Source organism: Raphanus sativus, chromosome 4 (assembly GCF_000801105.2).
Source record: "Raphanus sativus cultivar WK10039 chromosome 4, ASM80110v3, whole genome shotgun sequence".
Lineage (NCBI taxonomy): Eukaryota > Viridiplantae > Streptophyta > Magnoliopsida > Brassicales > Brassicaceae > Raphanus > Raphanus sativus.
In genome coordinates, this window is record NC_079514.1 from 21,505,906 (window position 1) to 21,519,885 (window position 13,980).

At 43.6% G+C, this 13,980-nt stretch overlaps 1 protein-coding gene and 1 non-coding gene across 2 annotated transcripts; both read right to left on the reverse strand.

The window, feature by feature from the left end:
* Positions 1 to 2,724: 2,724 nt before the first annotated feature.
* LOC130512149 (small nucleolar RNA R71) lies at positions 2,725 to 2,831 on the reverse strand. The gene has a single exon (XR_008945710.1). It is a non-coding gene; the product is annotated as a small nucleolar RNA R71 (small nucleolar RNA).
* Positions 2,832 to 11,965: 9,134 nt separating this feature from the next.
* On the reverse strand, positions 11,966 to 12,997 carry LOC130511190 (uncharacterized). Its single transcript, XM_057008067.1, has one exon. The coding sequence runs from the start codon at positions 12,995 to 12,997 to the stop codon at positions 11,966 to 11,968; it is 1,032 nt and encodes a 343-aa protein (XP_056864047.1).
* Between the last annotated feature and the right edge of the window lie 983 nt (positions 12,998 to 13,980).

Sequence of the window (13,980 nt, forward strand, 5' to 3'; positions counted from 1 at the left end):
TTGCGGACTCTCGACTGTTGTCTACTAAGCTTACTTTCGAAAAACTCCTTCGGGTCAATCCTACGGAAACGAGAAAGTTTATGATTAAGTTTAGTCACCAAAATTACGCCTCACCGCAGCAAGGATTTCTGATATTAAGTTCGATAACATTTTGCGGAACACTTTTCGTAAAATAATACTCGAAAATATTTCACGAGAGAGATTTTGTACAATTAAACTCGACAACAATTTTACGAAACGACTTCCAGTAAAATTAACTCGGCAACAGTTGTGGAATAACTCTCGAAAAATAAAAAGCTCGACTGCGTTTTAGGAAACAACTTTCGTAAGATCAAGCTCGGCCATATTTTACGAAACATCATTCATAAAGCCAAACAATATCGTATCTGGAACATGACCAGTTCGCTCACAGCCTGACGAACTGAGAGCCTAACCCGAGTGACGCCTTGTCCATTGACCCGTCTTTCCAAAACGCCCCTCTTTGCCTGCTTCTCCTCCCTTTGGTTCAATTTCGTAAAATTCCTTCGGCACATAAAACGCAATATGATTTTACCAGAGTCTGCCACGTTGAGTCGAAAACTTCTATTCATAACTTTCGATAGACTCTACAACAATATACAAAATGCACCTGGTCAATTTGGTAAAATCAGAGATACGAAGAAACGGGAACATGAACTTGGACATTGATATCCCTTCCTCATTCCGATATTCTCGTCAGAATTTCGTCGAAAACCAATTCATATGAAATTCAGTAACTGACTCTTTGAAGTCATTTGTCGTTGAATCGAAAGTGGCCATTCCTAAACGCCTAATAAAACTTTCTATAAATTACTGATATATGGTGTTTTTCACATCATTGTATATATGTTTTCATTTGTTTCAAGTCACTAATTCGTGTCAGTCTAGTCCTTTTTGACCTTTTACTGGTCTGGAGTTAGTAGAAGAGAGAAGAGAAGGTGCCTGATGAAAAGATGTCCTTTTGGAGCAATCATGCGGAGAACACTCAAGTAGAACAGTCCCGAGACTGTTCTCTCTCAAGCGGAATAAGCAGACGGAGTGATCCAGAAATTGTTCCCGACGAATATGGAAACTCTTTATTTCGGGAAATAAAGCCCTGTTGCCCTAATCTCTTTTCTTCTGATTGGCGCCTCCATATAAAACGCCATCTATCTTTTTACTATTTTCTTACGCTAGTTTTTACAAGAGAACACTTTGATTTGCGATCTGCAACTTGTAAGGGAGAAGAATCCATCCTCTCATAGAGAAGATCATCTGAACCCTATTGTTTCATACTTTGTTCTTATGCAATTTTATTCAGGATTTATGTCTCTGTTTATCTGCATCATGATCGAGTAGTAGCCTTGCTCGCCTAGGGTTTTTAGGGTGTTGAGACATGAGCTAAACATAGATAAGCGATCCATAACTGTTCTTCATTCATACTGTTCTTACTGCTTTCATTAACCTGATCACTTGATGTTAGATCACTAGTTAATCGCCTAGTTAACCGCTTAGGATGATAACTTGACATGTATTGAATGAGCTTAGTATCCCTAATCAGCGAAAGTAGATATTAGGGTGGTAAGTGAACTGATCGGACCTGTTCTCTAAAGCTTGCAATCAATCCTCATCCCAACGACAGTTAGGTGGTGAGATCGATCTGCAAAGCGATCACTGCCACGACAATGGAGTGTTCCAGCTGAGTGATCCGAGTTCTAGAAAGCTCTTCATCGCGCTTGAATAATTGTTTGGCTCCAATTCAACACCCAATGAAATACCCTAGGCTAGCTCTTGTTTAATTGAATTAATCTCGTGTTTATTTTGCTTGTTAACTATCGTCTCTTTCAACCAAAACCATATCTTCATCTTAGCTTGATTTCGAAACTCATAGAACTAGAGTGTAGACTAGTCCTCTAGATTTGAATCTCAAGTACTACAATTGCAACTGTTAAATTGGCAGTAGCAAGGATTCATTTTTAGTATATCAAGTTTTCGCGCCGTTGCGATGGGGACCAGATTTTTTACCTCTAATTTTCGGTTTCATATCTAGTCTAAGATATCTAACTCGTGTTTACTTCTTTGTTTCAGCTGATGACCCAGGTGCATGACCAGTAGACATACTCGGAGCAAAGCACAAGGACCATTGCATCAGCTTACCAACGAGGAACTAGCGAGATTGGAACGACAGAACCGTCAACAGCCGAGATCAACGAACACCAACATGGGTGATCACCAAGATGATCTCACTGCTGCGTTTGCACTCATGCAACAGCAGATGCAGCAAACGATCCAAGCGCAGCAAGCCGCTACCGAGTAAGCTGCTCTGAATGCTGCGAACCAGCAGAACCAACAGGAGGAAGTTGTCCAGATCGGCCAGAGAAACTTACTGCGCAATCTGCCTCCTACGCGATCTGCCATCAACCCTCCACCGTGCACTAAGCAGGACTTCGAGATCAAGCCAGCCTTGATAAGTCTAGTGCAAAGGAAGATCTTCAATGGACTTCCTGCTGAGATACCGATGGACCACATCGAACACTTTGAGAAGATGTGTGGTTTCACTAAAGCGAATGGAGTACCACCCGATTACATCAAGTGTACTCTGTTCCCTTTCTTTCTTGATGGGAAAGCTGCTCGCTGGCTTGATTCCCTACCTACGGGATCACTCACCACTTGGGAACAAGTCTGAGAGGCCTTCCTAAGCCACTTCACACGAAATCGAAGACGGCAGCTCTGAGACAGAAGATCGTGACCTTCAAACAGTTGGTGGACGAGCCGTTCTGCGATGCATGGGAGCGATTCAACGTCTACCGCAGAGAGTGCCCACATCACGGTTTTGAGGAAGACTATCTGCTGGGAGTGTTCTACGATGGAGTAGGCTGGGAGTACATGAACGCTTTGAACTCAGCCAGTAAGGGAGATTTCATGACCCAATCCACTCAAGGTGCCTTCGAGTTGATTGAAAACATGGCCTCAAGCTCAGCTTATAATAACCGCGAGACTGATCGCACTCAGAAGGTGAAAAGCATCGATAACAACAAGATTGATGAGCTCTCTGCCAAGGTCGATCAGCTGATTAAGAGCAACCAGAACCAGGTCTTCACCATGGAAGAATCCCCTCAGGATAAAGCAACCGCGGAAGGCACATCAGAGGCAGATCAGTCGGCTGAAGATCAGCATGAAGTGAGCTATGTGAATGGGCAAGGATGGCAGTTCAAGAACTATCACCCGAACCCTAACGTGAGGAACAATCCCCACTTGTTCAATGCCCCTAAACCAGACGATAAAGCTCAAGGAAATCAGGGTCAGAACAGTGGATACCAAAGGCCTTATGGCAATCAAGGAAGAACCTTTGTCCTCAACCCAGCTTAGAATGCCCAATTCCATAGCCAGAAACAGCCGGTTAATCAGCAGGCTGCACAACCGGCTCAGACTGCTCCGCATGATGACATGAAGAGCCTCGCCAATATGATGAGCCAACTGCTCCAAGGACAGCAGATCCAAGGAAAAGCACTGAACCAGGTCACAAACGACATCAACACCAGGATGAATCATATGTTCAATGACCTGAGTGTCAAGTATGACAATGTCTCAAGCCATATGAGACAGATGGATATTCAGATTGCTCAGACTGCTGAAAATGTTAAGAGACAGCAAGGAACTCTCCCTGGAAAAACAGACAAGAACCCCAAGGAGTGCAATGCGGTAGGTCTAAGGAGTGGAAAGCAACTGCCTGATCTGGACCCCAGGAGATTCACATCGGCTGAGAAAGGGAAGCAGAAGGAGTCGGATCAGCCACCTAAAGTTGTACCCACAGATGAGGAAGAGGCAGAACACCCTACTGAGACTGTTCCGACTGAAGCAGAACGACCCGCTGGGGTTGTTCCACCAACTGCAGCACCTTCTCCTGCTTGTCAGTATGTACCAAAAGTACCCTACCCTGTTCCAGCTAAGGCTACACGCAAGGATAAGGAAGAGATGAAGTGCAGGAAAATGCTGGAAGACCTAACTGTCAAACTCCCTCTAATGAGTGCGATCCAGATGATTCCATCCATGCGTAGCTTTGTGAAGGGACTGATCTCTGGGAAGATATCTGATGACAGCGAGTTCATGATTGTCTCTAAGGAATGCAGTGCGGTGCTCCAGAACAGAAGGATCAAGAAGCGGGGTGATCCGGGAAAATTTGTCCTCTCAGTTCAGATTGGGAGAACAGTCTTCTCATGCTCACTGGTCGATCTAGGGTCAAGCATAAACCTCATGCCATATACTGTCTGTGTGTTTCTGGTTCCCTTCCTTCTCTCTCTTCAGCGTCTCGAGATCTAAGTTTATGTTATAAAAGATCGAAATGATTTCTTGAGAGGCAGAGGGGTAGGAGTGTCTCCTGCGACCCCAGTATTCTAAATCTCAAGGATGATCACACATTGTGGAAACGAGGGATAGGTTGAGTACCGAACCCCATTATTCGCTACACTTTGCCAAAAATGTATGAGTTACAATGCAAATGTCAATGAGATGGACTAGATGACCTATGTGGCATCGAAACATGTTGAAATTGAAACTAATAAGAGATTCAGAGAAGAGAGAAGAGGGGAGAAAGGGATCAGAGAAGACTACTTGTCTGTTCAGATACTTGTTTGAGTTGAATCCATGTGTCCTTTGATCGATACTCCCAAGGTAAAGCCTGCACTTTTATTTTATGTTAAGAAATGAGGTTAGTAGAGGGGAATGTCAGATGAGATTTGCTAAGTTGTTGACTTGATGAGTTTGGTTGCTAAGCTAGGATAAAGCATAGTGAACTTATGTGATTAGGATGTTTATACATAAATTGCAAACCCATAGAGTGATGACTTCAATATTTTTAATCTTTGAGTTCCTGCTATTTTCAAACCTTTTCCAAAGACTACTGTTTTTGCTTGAGGACAAGCAAAGGAGTAAGTATGGGGGAGTTGATATACCATGGATTTTACCCGTTTTTAACCATGGTATACCAGTATTTTATTATATATTTAATCTGTTTTCTAGCCTGTTAGGTATGTTTTCAGGTTCAGGAGCATTTTGTGAGAAAGTGATGTTTTTGGAGCATTTTGGAGTACAAGAGATGATATACCCGAGTTGACCATTCAAGACTAAGTCGGAAGTCAACATTGCAATTATAATCGATCGATACTCATCCTGAGTCGTCGATCGATGTAGCTGAGAAGATCCGCGTACTAGAAGATTATAATCGATCGATACACATTCAGTGTTGTCGATCGATATCGAGGACGAAATGGTTTAGCCGACTAATTGTCGATCGATATCTCGTTTCGTCTCAATCGGAGTTTCCGTTGAGATTTTACGACGAAAACAAGTGGGACTCGTCTCAGCTTGCTGTCACTCGCTGACAGCGGGTGGCCAGACTGACGTCACGGTCCTGGGCAGCGGGCTGCGGGTCGATCAGCAAGTGCGGCCGATTCCTCGTGAAACCATCCCGACACTAGTCCAATAACGTACTTTGCATCCTCGCTCGAAGCCACGTAGTGCAAATTCTTAAAATCGTGAATCTAAAAACCTTCGATCAGAACGATCGGGAAAGTTACGGAAAAAACTCGGAAGGTCCGACTAACAAATGGATTGCAATTCATCGTATAAAACGATTACGGTTACTCTAAAACACCAATCATCTTAACTATACGAGGAATTGGGATTCATTCGGAAGACCGATACCATTACTGTACTTCTTCCAAACAACTCTCCCGAGCAACTCCCATTGTGAATTTGGTTTGTCTCGACTATGTCCCGACCAGCTCGCCATCCTTCTCAACCAGTTTCGAAAAAATGGAGTGATTTCTATAAAATCACTCGAAACTTAAAACGGTTAACGAAGACTAAACAAAGCCAAAACGAGAGATCATATCCCTCACTGCTAAGACGTTTCCTGACACCTAAGATTTCGCTCGTTGCGGACTCTCGAGTTTTGTCTACTAATCTTACTTTCGAAAAACTACTCAAAACTCCTTCGGATCAATCCCACGGAAACGAGAAAGTTTATAATTAAGATTAGTCACCAAAATTACACCTCACCGCATCTAGGAATTCCGATATTAAAATTCGATAATTTTTACGAAACACCTTTCGTAAAAAAAAAAAAAAAAACAAAAAACTTGACAAATATTTCACGAGAAAGATTTTGTACAATTAAACTCGACAACAATTTTACGAAACGACTTCCGTAAAATTAACTCGGCAGCAGTTGTGAAATAACTCTCGATAAATAAAAGCTCGACAGCGATTTAGGAAACAACTTTCGTAAGATCCAGCTCGGCCATATTTTACGAAACATCATTCATAAAGCCAAACAATATCGTATCTGGAACATAACCAATTCGCTCGCAGCCTGACGAACTGAGAGCCTCACTCGAGTGACGCCTTGTCCATTGACCCGTCTTTCCAAACGCCACTCTTTGTCTGCTTCTCCTCCATTTGGTTCAACGATTTCGTAAAATTCTTTCGATGCATAAAACACAATGTGATTTTACCAGATTCCGCCACGTTAAGTCGAAAATCAATTCATATGAAATTCGGTAACTGACTTTTCGAAGTCCTTCGACGCTGAATCGAAAGTGGCCATTCCTAAACGCATAAAAACTTTCGATAAAGTCAGAAGAAAAGAGGAGAAGAAGAAAGAAGAAGGGGCAATCTCGAATCATCAATGGGACTAAGGTATGTCTGACTAAAAATTCCGTCAAGGTTTTAATATTTGGTTGGAAAGGAACGAAAACGTCTTGAAAACTGCCGTAGAATTTAGGGAACTTAGAGCATCTCCATTAGGGGTTTTAATACCCCTAATCCTTAACTGTTCCAAAAAAAAAAAATATTAAAAAAATCGTGGGGCCCACATTTACTTTGAACCTGTCTCTTAAAAATCCTTCTGAGTGAACCTGTCTCTTAACTGTTTCGCGGGCCCCACGCCACGTGGCGGCCCGCGATTGGTTCCGCTCTATTTTTTTTTTTTTTTTTTTTTATAATTAAAAAGAAAAAATAAAAAAATAAAAAAATTTGTCTTGGAATTCGAGCCCAGTCTCACTAATGGAGATGCTCTTAGAACCTAGGTGGATAGTCTAGCAAGCTAAGTCTTAGGCAAATTTTTCAGTCTTGTTCCATTGTTCCTTGACTTTCCAGGCAGAACATGCAAACCGACCTAGTCTTTCGAAAAACCGAGAAACGATCGCCATGCATTCTAAGGCACACTCGTCCTGCTTCCAAAAGAAAGAAAAACCTTCGAAAGAACGGTTAACCCGTTTTCTTTTGTAAAATAAAACAACGGATATCAGTCGTAGATAATTTTGCTCCTGATTCCTGCTTTTACTACCCTTGGCTACGCGAAACAGGAAATGACCCTGCAACCAAGTCCGCACATATTCTACGACGATCCTTTACCAACAACTTCCCTGGCTATATGACTGCACCTAGCCTCCATGCCAATCCAAAACTACTGAGCGACACCCGCTCCAAACGCTTAACGGCTAACAGCTAAACAACAATCCACGATTTGTCGTAAAACGCCAAGTGACTATTATGCAAGCAGTTTTATCGTATAACCCAGAATCGGAAATCAAACGATGAATTCTTCGTAACGAAACTCAGTCCTAACAACCATATTGTTAACGGAAGATTTAAACTTATCATCAATCGATTAAGTTCTATACGCTCCATAAAACGCGGTATAAAAAGAAACACTCGTAACAAAGCTCCTAGAGCTATACAAGTCATTCTTAAAAATTCAAAAACAAGTTCCGGAAGGCAAACACTTCACGAAACACAGTGAAGTTAGACGCTTCTCCCTGGTAAATTTACACGACCCTTCGGTCCAAAATCCTCAAAACAATTCGCCAACTACTAAACGGCTGTGGCAACGGATCCAATATCCACAAAATGATTATCACATCCAGACACATGTCTCCCATCGCTTACACCTAAAAACGCTTGCTAAAAAGTAGCATACGGACAAAGCGACAAAATCAAAATCCGAAATGACTACTCGGATTCTACCATTTACACTTGACGAAAGTATAAATCAAATCATAAGCCAAAGCCCATAATCCTCTTATGGCGTAAAGAAAAATAAAGTCGCAGCACTGCGAGACGTCGCTTCGTGCTCGAATAAACATTTTTTCGACCAAAATTTCATACGCCTTCTAAACGGCATCATATCGTTGTTGCTGATCACAACAAACGAACTCTAACATCCTAAACAGACAAGCCACCTAAGGGTAGGCTCTCTTACATCCGACCAGGATACCATAGCGCTATACATCCAACTCGTACCCAGACAAATCATAATAAGCCGATAACACTTCGCGGATTTTAAAACTGTACGAGTCAGATTAAAATCGCAAACAGGCAAAACGAAAGCCGATTTGTCATCGCAAAGCCTCAGTCCGAAAGTAAACCTAGGTCTTGCCCTAAATCCAGCCTTGCTGGTACTTAACATCTCACAGACATAGTATCAACACCCGATACGAGATCCCAAAACTTGTCTCTTCACTTAAGTCCATCCGTTTCACGAACCTTCGCGTAAATCAGTAAACCGCGAAAAATCTCGCTTTGTACAATCGATGGATACGGTGATCATCGGAGAGGCAGGAATGAGACGACAACTCACACCCTGTCCCTCTAACTTCGATAAACGAAAGTTCTCTCGATTTATAAAAACCGCGATTTTATAGATTTGAGCAAAATATTTTTTACAGGCCAAACTTGGCCAAAATAAACAGCCTCCGGGGCTACTCTTGCGGCCGACAAAGGTCCAATACGAAATACCATCGACAGAAACATGCTCGAAATTCACTACACATAACTAGACAATAAAGTCTCACTGGAAAACAGGTCATAAGAATCTTAACTCCAAGACGAACTACGAATGGCTTGATCCCTTTTGACAAAGGGTACGTAGGCAGCTTTCATCAAGCGCAGCCCCAATATTATAAAGATTCCACTCTTCTTAGAATGAACGTACAACTTCCAATGGACATTTTCAACCGTTAATTCCGCCTAACTTGACTAACTTGTCTTATCGCCCGCTAGAACCTCGCATCTACGATCCACGGTTCTAACGGGCTGGGGGGCTAACTGTTGGGATCAAAAACGGTCACAACGAAATTAACTTTCGAAAATATTCCTCGAAAAAGATAATTCTCGTAAAAATTGCTTAAATTAATTTTTACGATAAAATTCTTGAATAGATTTGTCCACAGCATCGAAACAAGCTCCAATGGTTCGTGTTGACGACGAAGTTAGTATCAAAACATTCGATAAAAATATACGTCTTAAGAATTTCTACGTTTTCAAGGAAAACTTATATGAAAAACTTATACGAAAAAACTTGCGAGAAAATCTTGTTTTTAAAACGATTTCTTAAAATCAATGATTTCTTAAATCTACTATTTCTTAAATCAACGATTTCTTAAAAATCGTTTCCTTGCAAAAGGTTCCGCGACTAAACAAAGTTCTCGTTAAAACACGATCATCGGAGATAACAAAAGATCGTTAAACCACAAGGATGCGGCTTGGCAATCGCGGAACAACCAAGGGGTCATACGAAGCTCGGTCGCTATAGCGACCGAGCTCGGAAACAAGCTCGGTTGCTATAGCGACCGAGCTCCAGACGAAGCTCGGTCGCTATAGCGACCGAACTCACCAGACCCGTCTCGGCGAGGGCTTCGATTTGATATCTTGATCTTTTTCTGGGTCCTCACGGTTTGAGAGAACGGCCTATTTGAAGTTCCAAGGCAGATTCCTTAAAATCTTGTTTTAAGACAACGATTCTTTAAAACGACGATTTCCTAATCAACGATTTAAGAAATCAACGATTTCTTAAACAACGAAGATTTCTTAATCAACGACTTAAGAAATCAACGATTTCTTAATCAACGACTTGAGAAATCAACGATTTAAGAAAGTAACGATTTCTTAAAGTCAAACGGAACTTTGTTATCAAAGGACCAAACCTCCGCAAACAAGCATCCTAAGAAAATCGTAGCTTTGCGATAGGTTCAAACACTTGGATAACGGACCTCAGACCACGGCATAAACCCGATCGCGATGGCAATCGGGTCACAAACGAGAGCTCGGTTGCTATAGCGAACGGATCACGAAACCACGCTCGGTCGCTATAGCGACCGAGCTACGATTACAGCTCGGTCGCTATAGCGACCGAGCCACAGACACGGCTCGGTCGCTATAGCGACCGAGCCTCGGACACGGCTCGGTCGCTATAGCGACCGAGCCTCGGATGCGGCTCGGTCGCTAAAGCGACCGAGCTCCGAACAGAGATCGGTCGCTATAGCGACTGAGCCTCGGATGTGGCTCGGTCGCTATAGCGACCGAGCTCCGTATAGAGCTCGGTCGCTATAGCGACCGAGCTGCGGATAGAACTCGGTCCCTATAGCGACCGAGCTGCGGACAAAGTTTGGTCGCTATAGCGATCGAGCGTTCGTACATCGATCATTCTCCGAAATGTCTGAAGTCTTTCGAAACGACGATACGACGTAAAGCTATGCATTCTCGACTATCCGTATAGCCGTTCTCCGCAACTCACGACTATCCGTTTGTTGATCTCTCGATCAAATGGAATCGTCTGTTTGGTTTACGATAAAACCGCGGAAACTTAACCTTATCGGAGAAATCGTAAAAACGTCTCAAATCAAAAATACGTCCCAAAGGGGTCCTAAACTTGATTCGAGGCCCACTTACGATTTCTTAAAAAACCCATAAACCTTATGACGGTTAATGCTTGGAGGATAAGCATCAGTTTCCGCCGAAAAAATGAAAACTTTCCGCAGATAATCATGAAGATCGAAAAAAATAGAATATTCCTATTTTTTCGACTATGACGGCTTAAGGGCAAAAGGGGGAAGCGTAAACCGACCTTGGAGGGAGTATATAAGGAGTTCAAGGCGAGAGGCATAGAGGGATCAATTTTTCCAGAGCAACTTAGCACTTAGAGCAATTTAGGCAACTTTCCGTTTTTATTTTTCGAGCTGCGACTCAAATTAGGTTTAGCCACCTTCGGGTATTAGAACTAGGATCTCGCCGGCAGCTCTCGTAGCCGAAGCACGTTACCTTGTTGTTGTCACGCTCATACGTAGATTCGGAATAAAATCCTTCTTGCTCTCTTTTTACGATTTTTATTTTTATTTTCCGTTATTGTCGTGTTCTGATTGCTTGACGTGTGGTTTCTCAGAAATCCGGGAAGTTCTGGGAAATTAGGGTTTTCCTAGTTTCCTTATTTATACGAAATATTGACGGTGCGAATTTCGGTTCCCACAATGAGCCTGGAAGTAGGGGCGTAGTTTTCGGGCCGCATTAACTAAGGCGAGGGCTAGCTTTTTAAGGTGACTATAGCAGGTCTCCGCGTCTAACAGCGATTTGCTCACGTAGTAGATAGGATGCTATTTCCTTCCTTCTTCCCTTACCAAGACCGCACTGACCACATGCTCTGATACTGCCAAATAAAGCAAAAGGACTTCCCCTTCCAAGGGCTTCGAGAGGAGAGGTGGAGTAGTGAGATAGGCCTTGGGATCGGATAGGGCTTGCTCATATTTATCGGTCCATTGAAAGTCTTTGGGGTCTTTCAAGGTCTCGAAGAAGGCATGCGATTTGTCGGACAGCCTGGAGATGAACCTACTCAGGGCGGCCATCCTTCCTGTCAGTCTTTGAACCTCCTTGACGTTACGAGGGGAAGGTATCACTTGGATTGCTCTTACCTGCTCTAGGTTGGCTTTGATGCCCATGTGGGTGACTATATACCTCAGGAACTTCCCAGAGCTTACTCCGAATGAGCACTTTGAAGGGTTGAGTTTCATATTGTACCTCCTGAGAGTGGTGAATGCATGTTGAAGGTGTGAGATATGATCCTCAACGTCCAGGGATTTCACCAGCATATCGTCAATATAGACCTCCATGGTCTGCCCTATCTGGTCGGCGAACATCATGTTGACAAGCCTTTGGTAGGTCTGATTCCGCTTACTTCCGATCCGCCTGAGATGACATGGATAACCCGGTCTTGCTGTGGTGGCAATGCGGGAGCCGCTTCGGTAAGGAAACCGGGACCTACTTTATTCAGAAGGTTCTTGGCCTTGTCTGAGAGGAACTCTCTCAGGTGGCCTTTCTTGAGTAGCTCGGTGACTTCTATCTTCAGGGCTATGCAATCTTCCGTAATGTGACCATGATCACTATGGAATTCGCACCACCGCCTGGGGTTTCGATTAACCTCCGAGGACTTCATATTGGGAGGCCATTTGACTTGAGGACCAATTTGTCGTAGGACACCGATTAGATCTGGCTTTGTTATCGCAAGATGAGAGATATCGGGCCATGTGGATACCATCATTCCTTCGGATCTAGGCAAAGGACGATTTTGAAATCTGCCCCTGCCTGGATTGCTAGTCTCTTTAGCTGACTTGGGATGAAAGAGCTCATCACGATCGTTCCTGGTCGGCTTCGAGGACTTCTGATCGTACTTCGGATAAGCCTTGGCCCTACTTGCAACATCCTCTTCCCATCTTACTTGAGCCCAAGCACGAGACAGTACATCCTCCATAGTCCTGCACTTGTATTTAATCAGCCCTTTGTAGAGATCTCCCTCCGAGCGTAAGCCCCGCTTGAAGGCCGAGATGGCCGTATCAGCGTTGCACTCGGGGATAGCCACCTTCTCTTGGTTGAAGGGTGCTATGTAGGAATGAAGGGGTTCGTTCCTATGCTGGAGGACTTCATAGAGATCATCTGAGTTTTTCTCTAGGTTGCGACTACTAGCGAATTGCTCCACAAAATTATCACTAAGGGCCACAAAGGACTTGATAGACTTGGTAGGAAGATTGATGTACCACTGAAGAGCAGGGCCGGTCAAGGTCGATCCGAATACCTTCACATGGTAGCTTCTCGTGCATCCCGGGGGATTGCTACGGGATTGACTTTTAGAGGCTAAGAGATTAGAGCTTAGGCGATAAAGAACTAGGTTCATACACCAACGTTGTAGTCCCGAATAATATACTTAATAACCATCTCTTCTAGCCTCGACTTCTTGCTTTCTATTACAAATCTTCTAGTGTTCTGTAGTACTAAAACGACCCTACACAAAAATACCATAACAGTTTGGCGCTAGAAAGAGGGGAGTAATTGAACTATGTGACAATGACACTAGAAGACGATGCTAGTCAAGCCGAAATGACCCCGAGGGAACTCGAGCTCCTCAACCGACACGAAACCCTTCAGATTTAAATCACTGACCTCCATAAAGCTCAGGAGACCACTTCCGGAGGTCACGAACTTCTCCAAGAAGTTCAAACCCTAAAATATCAGCTTGGGGAACACTCCAAGCAGCTGCAGAAAAGCGCCGAGAAGCTAGACCCTATGGAGGCAGAGAATCTTGTCCTTCGACAAGAGAATCAAACCCTTGGCCAAAACCAGCAACAAACGAAAGCGGTTCCGAACTAAGGTTTGACCTATGGCTTCGCGTAGCACTCGTCGCGATGGTTGTGGAGCATCTCCCCGACACGTCGCCACGGGTAACGAACCTGATAGCCGAGAGACCGCTCAGGACGCGACCCGGGTGCAAGTGGATAGCGATTCCGATACAGAGGAAGAAGAATATTCACCTAACGAGCCTGCAATCTCAGATCCGGCACTAGCTGCCTACCTTGAAAGGGTGGTCTCCGAAAGTTTATGTACCATCCAATCTATGGTAGAAAGGCTTCCAGGGGTAGCTCCTCCTATCCAATCGTGGGTTAGGCGAGTGTATCCAAAAGTCCGAGCTTGAATAGTAATTCTTGAAGCTTATAAAAGAGGAGGTAACTCTTTCATTTTTACTCACCCATCTTTCATAAGAATTTCCTTGAGAGAGAATCCTTCCAAGAATATAAAAATTTCCTTTGAGAGAGAGAATCTGTTACAGGCTGGGAACCAGGCTGCAAACTAGTGGCTTGGAGAATATGATTCTGGTCGATT